Here is a 12,944-nt window from a genome sequence, read left to right as displayed (position 1 = left end):
GTGGCGGTCAGAGGTCGTTTAACTTGCCTTTGTGCGCAGTTAGCACAGAGGTTTTCAAAGCCAATGACGCAAACATAAAGGCTATAATAACACCCTCATATATTCCAGTCATGAGGTACTCTGGCATATTCAGGGAAGTCGTATGCTTCATATCTGTGGTATCACTTATATGTCTGAAACGCTGCGATGGGTGATGTTTTTTTAATGGTATTTCTACGATGGTCTATGATTTTTTTGGGGGGGTATTAGAAGAATCAATAATTTGGAGTTCACGCACTTTACTAACCTGCTGCTCATTGCAGCAGAGCCCAGCCTCCAACCCTCCCTCCACCTCCTCTTTTCTTCCTGCTGCTCCCTGCACGCTGCAGGTTCAATGTTTGCCCCTGTTTCCTGTCACATGGGTTGGAAATAGGATCCCTTCTTTCTACTATCTAGTCAAGTCGTTGTGGTGTCTCTGTAGTATTCGCGTGACCTCCCTTGAAGTTCTGGGACTTTAAACGTCGACAAGAATCCGCCACTCCAGAAGCTCAGACCCGGAGAGTCGAGCAGCAGCAGCAGCCCGCCGCCGGTCTGCGCATCTGTCCGTCTGTCAGGCTGCGCTTCACCTGAGAGACAATTCACACTCTTTGACCACACCATGGATTCCGCGACAGTCACCTCTGCTCTCCTCCTTACTGGCTTTTTATCTTGTGCAGCTGTCGGTCATTTCGATACCGGTGAGTTCAACTTTTCTACTAAGTTTTTTTTTTCTTCTCTACGCCTTTTCCTTTATTCTGATAGCGTTGTCGGAAGCGTCTTCAAAGTTAGCGCGCAGACCGAACGAGCTGTCTTTTTGAAATGCTGCAAAGAGCCCAATATCACACATATGAGTCTGTGTTAGTTAACGCACGCGCGCACGCTCACACACACGCACACACACACACACACACACACACTTTTTCATTCACAGTCGAATCTGCCACAGATTGCAGCCTCTACACTTTCATCCATCATCGCATATATTGGTCCAAGTCCCACAACGGTGCTGCTTTCCAAACCGCATGGCGGTGATTTTAAGACGGCAGCCGAGTCGTAAAGATGAATGGTTTTGTAGTATTTTATAAGAATTTAAAGACGGCAGTGGATCTGAGTGATCGGCACGTATACTTTGTGGAAAAACTCTTTCCGCGTGCTCAGATTTTTCCCTCCAGATCTATGCCGATTTATAAAGGGTCTTTAAATCATCTGAATCAAATTGTTGGTTTATATCAAGAATTGCTTGCAGCTCTCACCGACCCGGCCGCTTTTACGCACCGATCCTGCTGGGTGTCTTGTCCAGATGTGTACCTGCTCTGCAACAGCTGCACTAGAGTCTGATTTATCACAGGTGACACGAGCCGGGGGAAAAAAAGAATGCTCTATGATGTCTTAATCTTCCTACGGTCTGCATAGCATTTTCCTCGAGATGTATTTGAAACCCTCAGCAGTCATTCGATGTCACCATTTAATTTGCCATCAGACTTTCGCAGGGTCACGCTCAAGTATGCGTGGCTTCAAAGTTACACGCGGATTCCGGTTCAAAGCTGCTTCCCCAGAGAATATTTGGTCTTAATGTGAATATCTAATAATGACGACCACACAAACCAAGCTTCTCCTTGCTGTAATTTGTGCCGCGTTTCATCTCCAAGCAGCAAATCCGCAGGCTTTCCTTTTTAATTTTTTTGTCTCTTAATTATAGCCTTGGATTTCAAATTAGAGGGTCCACCATCTGGGCTAGTGCGTAAGTACTCCCATGTGTACCTATGTATTAACAAAGTATTTAAAGCAATGGTGTTCCCCCTCATAACACTGAGGAGAAAAAAATGACCAAGTTTATGTTTAGTTGAAGTCAGCTGTGCCATATTTACTGTACAGTAAAACAATAATTTCAATGCAGATGCCCTTAATACGTTTGGCCTGTGGGCTACAATTAAAAGGGTCAAACTGGGTGTTAAACCTGAAAACTACTCCACATAAAAAAGAAAAAAACAACAAAGACACAACTCTCCTGCATTTAAAATAAAGACATAGCTGTTACTGTTGGCCTCACTGGTTGTTACTGTCGCCCCATATCTTCATAAAAGTCAAGACGTGTTTTATTGTGTTAAGTGTGAGTAGACTCTTTTAATTTGAAGCCCCTAGAATCAAAGAACAACACAAAAATATGTTTTAGGGATGATCTGAAAATATATACAGATATCAATGTGATAATGATAATTTGGCCGATAGCCAACGGGTGTTTTATTTTAGTTTATACATCTTAAATCATATCAGTGTGGATGAAAATGCAAATTCATGTTCTGGAGATTAGGACGACTGGACGTGGAGGTTACAGGGGTGGGCTCTTTACGATATCTGTGCTTCAATAGTTCCATTTTCTACATGTGGCTCAGACTGTTGCCATGAATTTGTGGGCTCTGTTAAACTCCTCGGCATGCCTGTGATGTTTTGTGAAGAAGGATGTAAATATGAGTTCTTAAACACGGTGGCATTGTCTTTGAACTGCTCCAGCTAGAAGAGGCTTATTGATGTTGTGCAGAAAGCCAGTTGCTTTTGTGACAGAACGTCTAAAACAATTATACAGGAGAGCTTTCACTGTCCTGGGAGACTGCAGCAACGCACCAAGCTGAACTCTGCGAACAGCGAGAAGCATTTCTCACCTTCTGTAGGGGGATAATCAAATGTTAAGCGATATATATGCGCATAGGAAGAGCAAAAATGTTGAGAAAGTTTGGAGCTAATGTATGTTGGTTGTAGAGGTTCGGCAGATAAGTGCTTTCAAGCTTATTTATGTCAAAATGGGCTCTTCTTTCATACAGTACCCATTATCCTCCCAGTACAATGTGTGCTGAGTCTCATCCAGTGACACACCTGAACTGAAAGGCTGTAAAAAAAAAAAAAACCTCCTTCATACCCCCAGATGCTGTTTTCTCTGTCGGCAGCCTGCTGTTGCTCACTTGGCAGCTGTTTTCTTGTCTTCTGCACACAAATGTGGAAGCTGAATGCTGTCAGAACTGTCAAGAGGAGGTATAATTGAGTTGCTTTGTAAGGTGGTAATGATGGCGCTGGTGGCAGTGTTGTTAGCAAGCTAGAGCTGGTTAATCAGCCGGGGATTCTTGAGATTTTGATGGTCAGGGCATCCATGAATGGAGACGTGTGATGATCTCTGATGATCAGAGGCAGCAGATGCACATATATGTATACATACGTAGGAGCAGAAAAGATGATTGTGGTAGAAGTAGAAGAATTGAAGTAACTTCTTCACCTAATAGTATAATATAATATAATATAATATAATATAATGGTAGGTCTTATTCAGCCTTAGATAAGAGGATTTTGGAGGATACACCAAGATATCATGTTTTCTGTGTTACTGACTAATCTATTTTGGTTGGGGAAAAATCCAGGTGCTTTTGGTTAGGTGTACAATCTTGCAAAATAAACCTAATTAGACAAACTTCTTTTAAAGTTGGGGCAGAAATTACAGGTATTTGTATTAAAATGTAGGTGATAAAAGTAGAAATTTGTCCAAAACAACAACAACAACAAAAAAACGAATCACAACTTCCCATCTCTAGGCTGATTGATACTCTAAATTGACTGTAGGTGTGACTGTGAGTGTGAATGGTTGTCTGTCTCTATGTGTTGGCCCTGTGATGGTCTGGCGACTCATCCAGGGTGAACCCTGTCTCTCCCCCGAAAACTGCTAGGATAGGCTCCAGCCCTCCCGCAACCCTTAACAGGATAAGCAGAAGAAAATGGATGGATGGATGGATGGATGGATGGATGGATGGATGGATGGATGGATGGATGGATGGACTTCCCACCTCTGCTTGTCGTGCAGCAGTGAGCAGCATGATGACACTTCAGCTTGTGTAAATGATTCATCATTGAGTTGAAACAGAGGTTGGCAGCAGCAGGAGGGTTATCTAAATTGTTTGTCACCTGGAAGAGAAGATTGAACCACTTTAACTGTCAGTTTAACATCAAACTACCATCGGCAGACAGCTTGCACACAAGTCTGGGTTCAAGAGGATATGTTTAAGCTGGTTCTTTGCAGAGATGACTCAGATTTGAGTCATTCCATCATTTTCGACACAACCAAGGGCTGTTTGGATGTGATCGGTTGGAAAAGAGAAAGCAGAAGCTTCCTTGTCCTGACATTTTCTCCCTTGCCTACAGATTCTGTATTTCTATGCTCGATGACCCGTTGTGTATTGAGGCCCAGTTGCAGAATGTTACTTTGTGTGTTGCGGATTCAGTGTATGATTTTGGATGCAGCGATCATCTTGTTTCCTCAGAAGTGTTTCAGCTGCTGCTTTAACAGCGGGAGAATGAAGTTGGAGCTCTTTCTAATGTCTTGCTGTTACGTCGCAGAGATGATGTCATACTCAAATGTCAAAGTCTTACAAGTTACATTTGACTCACTCAAAAATGGAGGCACAAGACAAGGTCAGTCCATACGTACAAGTACGCTTTTGAAGAACGGTGCCACAAAAGTACAATAAAGGTCTTTAAGAGGTCAGAAACTCAGAGCAGACAGGGTACAAAGTAAAGTGAAGTGTACATAAGGGTAGTGACAAACATTTGTGGCCCTATACTGTAGGTACACACTTGTACCTCAGTGTTTGTGTTTGATTTAAAGGGTTGGTATCAGTTGATCTAGCCATGCTTTACTGTCAGATTCGAAAGTAAGAACAAAGTGAATCAAGTGGACTGTCTTTGATTACATTTGAAGGAGAATGGCTAGCTTCAGCTCAGTCAAGCATAGGCTTGAAAAGGTTTGCATTTTGATTTTTTTGGCAATATGAAATGCACTTTCAATATACGATCACACGAGACGGCTGTCAGGAATAAAGCTAAATTAAGAAAACGTCAGGTAAATATCAGGCTCTGTTCCACTGACTGAATCTTGCACTGATAGCAGGATGCGAGAACAGAGGTGCCTTATGGGCTATACTGTAATTCCTACTTTTTGCCAACATGCATGAAATAACTTTTAAGGTCACAGCGGGTATTTTTGCAAAGGCTGATTTCTGTGCAGGGAGGAATCTTATCAAACTAGCATATGGCAGGTGAAGCAACTAGATTATTTTCAGACTGAAGCAGTGACATTTAAGCTTTTTAGACACGTTCACAACTGCAGTTTATTTCTTCCTTGAAGCAGTGCAGACTCCAAATAGACTGATGGGTAAATGAATGACAGCATGAGCTGTGATTTCTCTCTCTAGCTTGACATGCATATTATGGGCTACATAAACTGCCGTCTCCATGTTTCATCTGGCAAGCCTGCTCCCTGTCTGATCATTGTCCAGCAGGGCACAGCGTTGGCCCCGACTCATCGCTCTCGGCCGCAGACGGAACTGGGTGGTTCTGAATTGTTTAAAACATTGCACAAATCCTAAGCATTAGCTCCCGCAGGGTTTTGGATTGGAGTTTGATCCTGGCAGCAATTGTGCAACTTCTTTGTCTACTACTTGTGATTGGAATCTGTATTGGCTCTGGTGTTATTTTCAGATGTTTGGCCTAAGACTAAGTTTCAGTTGGAATTTGTTAGCCGCGTGTGCATTTTCTCTCCTATATTAACAGCTGGAGCTGTTTGAAGGTCAAGGATGTGGTCAACTTCTGACATCAGTTGACAGGATGTGCAGTCTTTGGCGTGTTTCTGTTTGTTTTCAGCCGTGTGCATGGCAAGACAAGGCCTGTGTGTTTGAATAGCACATTTCCTATTTTAAGAAACTTTAGGGGCCTACAAAGCAATCCGAAGCACATTGCGTCTTCAGATTGTGCTCCATAAGCGATCCTCCCAGATTTTTGTTTTATCAAAAACTGAACCCACCTTAAAATATCATAGGTGTAAATAGTTGTTTTAACAGCCACTGCTTGCTCTCTTTATGTAAATCTCAACTTTTCATTTTACATTCGCTATAAGATGTAATTGTTTTTCATCTCAAAAAACAGAATATTTGAAAAGATTTTCAATGCAGTCCAAGTCAAAAGTATTGCAGTCAACATAAAATAGAGCATATTTCAACATCAGTTTGTCGATTACAAAGCGCTCAGTCTGTGTGGTCATCAGAAGGTCAAAGGCTCAAACTTCAGCTGCTCTGTAGGGTTTTATTAACTGGTTAATGCAGAAAAGGCATTTCCCCTCAGAGATTACCATTCAGTCACCATGTGTGTTAAAGAATGTCAATTTTCTAGATTATTGCTGTTGATTTTTATTGAGTTGTGTGATAAATCACATTTAGAAGATTTAGATTTTAGATTTAGATTTTTGTCTTCCTCCTCTTTAATCGCATTCATTTCAGCAGTGCTTGTGTCTGGTTGTTTAAAGTTAAAAAGTTAAGATCAAATTTTCTCCCTTGCCTGCAGATTCTGTAGTTACATACTTGATAAACTACTGTGAACTTTGCTTGATGAGGACAGTGGTTTTGGCTGCAGCGATGATCTTTGGCAAACAAACATGTCAAATTCTAAGAAGCGTTTGAACTGCTGCTTTAACTTGTTGCTGTTTATCTTCACTGACTTGTGTAATAGATCTCAATTGTAATTGGTCATCCTTGTCTTCCTCATACTTCTCCAAATACCAGATTATGTCAGCATTAATTTCAGCAATGCTTGTGTCTGGTATAAAGTTAAAAAGTTAAGACATCTGCAGCCATCTGGAGTCTCTATAAACTTCCAGTGTCCCGGCTCTGGATTTCAAAGGAGCCACATCAAATATCAAACCAAGATGTCTCACGTACTCTATCTGATGCCCTCCTCCCACACACGTACGCATTCACGCACACACACATGTATACGTGCCCACATGAACGCACACACTCACTTTTCTGTTCAAAACCTGACACTCACATACACATATCCAATCACTATATCTGTCTGGACTTAATCCACTCTCAACTTGTAAATGCAGTCTATACAGAGTTTATAAGTGCACTCCATCAACCTTTGTAACCCCTGGACAGAGTGATCTTTGTGAGAGTGTGTGTGTGTGTGTGTGTGTGTGTGTGTGTGTATGTGTGTGAGACAGAGAGAGAGAGAGAGACAGAGAGAGAGATACTCTGAATCCTCTCCTTGGAAGATAATAACAGATCTTTCCCTGCTGTTTGAAGAAACATGAGCTTGTGGTGGTAGAGGTGATTGCAATTGAGTGCTGGTTTGAGGAGAGACAGCGGGTTCTTAAAGAGTTTAACGTAAGGGCTTTTGGTGTGCGGGTAAACCCTCTTTGCTCAGTGTGGGGAGTGTCAGAAGGCATTTTGGGAAGAAGATACATGGGGTCCGGGTCTCAGATGTGGGCCCTGTGGTACCCCTTGCTTTTCCGGTTCAGAGTTGGAGATGGAAACCTCCTCTTTCCTGGGGAGCTTCTGTGCAGCAGACAAACCACTTGGAAAGAGGTACACACACTTCAGTGTAAAGTGTGTTGGTTGAATATGAAGAGCACATCTGACTAACTATCCATGATTAAAGATGTGGATGTTGGTGTTAACCAAAGGGAGGTTTAGACCTTAAAAGTAAGAAAGTTTTCCATGGCTGGATCGTTTTCATCCTGACCTCATGTAGGGTTTTGGCTCATGTTTGATAAAGGTTGATGACTTGCAGATCAGAATGGTGAACGATCAGTCGTCTTTTTTCACTATCTTTCACTTTTTTTTAACATCAGCCACAACTTTGAAGTGTGTATCTAAACACTTTGCAAATACATGTGAAGCACGATAGTCTGCAGAGGTTAGCAACGTTGCTATCTTTGTGTCCACATCGCATCATTTTCAGAGCAACAGCCGGCATCGGACAGCTCCACCTGTTTTATATCCTTCTCGTTGAAAATCTCAAAACTTTTCAGGCAGGCTACTGTCACTGTAGTCTTTTTTTGGGGGGGGGAGAAACCAATCAGCTTGTTACTTTGGTAACACACCATTTACCTGCCATATCTGTTTGCTCTGAACTATTTATTTCTCTCTAAAAGTATCATAAAAGAGAAAGAAAAGCTACTTTGTGGGAACAGAGCAGCACCGAATGTTAATGAGGAGATTTTGGATCAATTCAATCTCCAGCGACACACACAGTTACAGTATCATGGGTTTGATGTTCATGGTGAGAGGAAAATCAAACAATAAGAGAAGAAAAACAGTCTATAAAAAGAAAAGGGGCCAGGCTGGGCTATCATATAATTTGCTAAGATGTTTTTGTTATATAAAACAGACTCATACGGGAAACACTCTTTCTGGTGCTGTGAAGGCGTTTCATCCCAGTGCTCTCCAGCATCTGTCCACTGCATTTTGTCACCAAAAAAATATGGATAGAGAACTGCACTGTGTTTGAAGTTAAGCTTTTTCTCTCTCATCTGGACTGGTATCATAGATTAGCCAGAAAAAGGATATCTGATGTGATTGCTTTTCTGTCATAGTACAACTGAATCAATCTATTTTGTCTGTTTCTTAAACTCCCAGTAACTTTAGTTGTTGAGATCTCCTTGTGGGATTAGCACTCCTTCTACCTAAGGGACTTCTTGAGTGGTTAAAAAACATTTGAATGTATTGCAGATCTGAAGCCACTCCCCTTGTCTTCTTCTTCATTTCAAACATTTTAACAGTTGTGTCTTGACTGTAGCTATTTTCATTTTGAACACTTTAGTCATTATCTTTGACTTTGGGCGGCATGGCTCAGGGGTAGAGTGGCCGTGTAGCAACCGAAGGGTCGCTGGTTCGATCCTTGACCCCGGTGACCATGTTGAAGTGTTCTTGAGCAAGATACTGAACCCATAATTGCTCCTGATGAGTAGGTTGGCGCCTTGCATGGCAGCCTTCACCATCAGTGTGTGAGTGTGTGTGTGAATGGGTGAATGAGATGACACTGTAAAGCGCTTTGAGTGCCGCTGAGGTAGAAAAGCGCTATATAAAATTGAGTCCATTACCATTTACTTTGCATTTTCATGGACTTCCCTCTTTTCTCTTCCTGTCTTAATCTGGGTCCCACCCTCTTTGTGTGATCACTTGGATCTTGTCAGTGTTCATCCTTTTGTCCTCATGTTGTCCCACCTGTACAAGGGACCTGGGTCATTGGGGTTGTATTTTACTTTGGTTCTTAGTGTTGTCTTTGACTGGTCACTGTTGCCATGCCTGTTGTCATCCCTGTGATGTCTCTCTGTCTTTAGTTGATACATTTTTCTTTTTCAATTTCAATGATTCATCATCTTTAGTTCCTCATTTCTGTTTGCTTGTTTTCATCTGCATTCTGGACCTGTTTCATCTCAAACTGACACCATCCAGCTGCGCCCAGGTGTAACACCAACAGTACATGTATGTGTTATGTTGTGCAAGGGCATGACGTAATTAAGTAAACAGCCATTATCAAAATACCATTTGTTTTATTCTTTCTTTTTATCTTGAGTGACATTTTTGGAAGTACTTCAGAGACAAAATTCACTCATTTGGTGAGCATTCCTTCAACAGCTTAGAAAAGATTACGTTTTAAGCGTGATTGCCTATTTGGATTTAAAATCTGGAAAAGGTTAAACATAGGGTTGTAGCTGTTCTTCTGTTTAATGACTTTCGAAATAATGTGAGTTATCTGCCCTTCAGTCAAGGGCATGCAACGTCTGCATCAATCACAGTAGGGAACAAACAAGGGACACATGGCTGGTTTTATGCTCTATACCCTTCATTTGAATGGTGAGTACAATGTCAGATGGACTAATCTGCTTAAAAATGTTGTATCGTTGGTTTCCTTAAAGTGTCCTGCAGGTTGCACGCAGGTTTCAGTCATTATTTCCTGATTGTTCTCACAGTAAACCCAGTCAGTCTGTCTCCTCCTTTGTTGTGTCCATGCATAATCAGGTCCACACTGGCCGCATGTGAAACCCCCATAAATCTTCACCGAAATGCCCCGAGAGGTTAAGTTTTGTAAAACAACAAAAATTTTTCAAAAAACCAACTATGCGTGTTGTCTTCAACTGCCACTGAGGTAACTGACTTCAGGCGTCGGGTCGTGCAGGGATGCCAGTGCTTCTCCGGTCATATAGCGTGATGAGGCAGCTGAGTTTTGGAAAGATTTCATTCGGGATTGCTGTTTAACATCTTAATTACCTCTACTCATGACTGGACAAAGTAGAGTAAAAATAATCACAAAGCTCTCCCTTTGTCATGTGGGATATTTCTAAGTTTGACAGACGTTGAGTGTATTCTCCACAGCGCTTTTGCTGTAAGTGCCCCGAACAGCTCCCATCCATGTTACATTGGAATAGTCTATTACTGCTTTGAAAAAAAAAACTGCTTGAAAATATTTTTACTGTCTAGCCATCCTGGCAACAGGGGTGTAATTAGATTTACTGTAATTTGATTTCCTTATATGAATGCTGTCAATTATGGTTATTTATGCTTGGATACATATTTACGGCCGAGCTTCCCAGTAGCAGAATGCTGAATACTGTCTTGCGTGTTGTATTCAGCAGCACATTTAAAAGACGTTACATAAAAAGATATTAGTTTCTTACTTTTTCTCTTTCATGTTCGTGTCAATTCTGTGTCAATAAGGGTGCATTGATAACTGCAAACCAATTCAGGAAAATGGATTATCATTTTTTGGGAAAAACAAATTGGCACAGTTGATTGGCTATCGCCTACTCTCAGTATTACAGAGTACTTTATGTACTATTACACGCAGACTAATTTTCAAATTAATTCACAGCTGAGCAGCATCGCATGTGATGATTCACACTGCGTGCAATTTGTCTGCAAGTTGGATGCCAAACAGGTACTGAAAAGCTGTGGTGGTTAAAGAAGAAATGCTCCGACCGAACTTGAAATGGGATATTGGATCAGGAATATCAACATCTGGTGCTGAGACTTATGTTATTTACAAATAAGATATGGGAATGACAGTGTTGATCCACATACCAAATCCAATTACTTATTTATTTTCAATCCTGATCTGAATAGGACCTCTGCCCACAAGTGACCTCAAACCTCAGACCCTAGAATTAAAACTTATCACTCTAGTTTCTTGCCTAACTTGACAGTTTGATGAACAGTTGACGATTTAACTGAGTCACAAACAGACAGACATAGATTTCTTACATTTATAGTTAAACATTTAGATGAGGTCTGTGTGAAAAGAATCCATCAATCTTCATCTAGTTCCTCAGTAACACCAGGGCAAGCCTACGGTAGTTGTGATTAATGAGGAGACACAGTTACACTCGCTGACAGCACAGTAGTGCAGTTTCCTTTCTTCATTTCTCAATACTCGTGACACTCAGCATAAGCTTGACTTTTGAAGACAGGCCGATTTGAATAATTCCCTCATTTCCCGGTGTGAAAGCAAGTTGAATCTGGTTCACGTTTGGTGTAACAGATGCAAGAAATCAGAAATGTGTGCCTGTGTGTTTCGCCTCTACCCATTTACTTCCTGTTGACCTCTGGGTGGTGCCCTCAGAAGGTCAAGTTGCAGGCAACACCCTCATTCTTCAATGCCAACGGATTGGAGCAGAAAACCACCAACCGCCAAGATGTAGAAACAGACCCAGTTATTATAAACACAATCATGCTTATTATCATGCCACTCTGATTCTCAGCCCGTTGCTTTTCAAAGGCTTACTTTTATTTGATCCTCTGTATGTGTCGTTCCCTACTTCCTGTGTTTCTCTTTTTAAACTTCTGCTCAGCGCTGCTCTCATATTGTGCAAATCACCACCTGCTCGGGCGGTTATTCTGACGACCAGCATGCAAAGCAACCAGGTCCCTCCGACTTCAGGTTTATGATGGTGAAGGTTGTGCATGGGTAGCCTCCCTGCCAGAGGTGATGAGGCATGACCGATGTGATAGTCATGTAAAGCATGGACCAGCAAGTATCCCCAAACGGAATGGTGTAAGGTTTAGTGTGTCACTCAATTGCCTGATCCACAGAGGAGGTCCTGTGAAACAACATGGAATTAAGTTGTCAAAGCCGCTGTTGGCTGTACGCAACTGTCAAGCGTGAAAGAGATAAACAATACTTAGGTGGGAACGTGCACTCATGTGGACAGAATAGTGGTTTGTGAGGTCGTGTTGCTCAAAGGTCAGTCAAGACCAGTCGGTGTGTTTTTGTCAATGAGCTGTGCAATGTTGGTTTTGGATGGAAGCCTGCAACACAACATAGCGTCTTTATGTATTCTTCACAACCCTCTTTCATCTGAAATTAATCGAGAGTTTTCCCTAACTTCTTTCCCTCCCCCTCTCTCAACCTCCTCACCCCTCTCTTCCTTCCCCTCTGTCGCACATTTTGATACTACTATGCATGAGCTACGTTTCCCGGTTTCTTTGCGTACCTTGACATTTGCGTATGCATGAGGAGACCCACTCTAGTCAAAGCTGAATGACATTCTCTCTCCAGCTTTGTTAGTGCTCTCTTCAACAGTCTGAGCCAATCAGCTGGAACACACTTCAGGGCGAGAGAGGTAAATCAAATAGTCAGAGAACAGTAATGAAATACCATCGAGCCTTATGTTCTTCTATGAATTCTATTAACTCCCAGACAAACAATTGTTTTCATTATCAAAACTCAATTTAATTCACATTGAAGGGAATTGTAAAGGAGACTTTAAGTCCGCAGGGAGGAAGTGGCTGATGTGTGACAACATTACAAAACTTTTTCTCTCAACGTTGGAATCAAATATGATGAGAAATCAAAAGTGGGTTATCATCCCTGATAAAGAGCAGCACTACTGCCCCACAGCATTTTTTGGTTGGTGGTGGTGTATTTCAATGAGCAAAGGTATAACAATGAGACTTTTACATTTTTGACTGTTACATATTTTTTTTTATACAAAAATCTCATAGCTGTTTAATCCTCCTTTGGAAAGTACAATTAATAAGGCTCTTGTCTCACAATTATTAAGATAGATTAGCTGTTATTCTTTGTTGGATTCAAACAAAAATCCTACCAGT

General features: G+C 41.6%; 1 protein-coding gene across 2 annotated transcripts in view; it reads left to right on the top strand.

The window, feature by feature from the left end:
- The first annotated feature begins 360 nt into the window (after positions 1-360).
- The window catches only part of kremen1 (kringle containing transmembrane protein 1), a 68,893-nt gene continuing 56,309 nt past the window's right edge, over positions 361-12,944 (top strand). For both annotated transcript variants that reach the window (XM_086206841.1, XM_086206840.1), the window contains exon 1: positions 361-716. In XM_086206841.1, coding sequence (XP_086062967.1) covers positions 638-716 — 79 coding nt within the window. In that variant the 5' untranslated portion in view covers positions 361-637. The remainder of the gene's footprint in view (positions 717-12,944) is intronic.

The sequence above is a fragment of the Aulostomus chinensis genome, chromosome 6 (genome assembly GCF_037954235.1).
Source record: "Aulostomus chinensis isolate RoL2024-O1b breed Wild chromosome 6, RoL_Achi_v1.0, whole genome shotgun sequence".
Classification (NCBI taxonomy): domain Eukaryota; kingdom Metazoa; phylum Chordata; class Actinopteri; order Syngnathiformes; family Aulostomidae; genus Aulostomus; species Aulostomus chinensis.
This window is presented reverse-complemented; position numbering and strand designations above follow the sequence as displayed.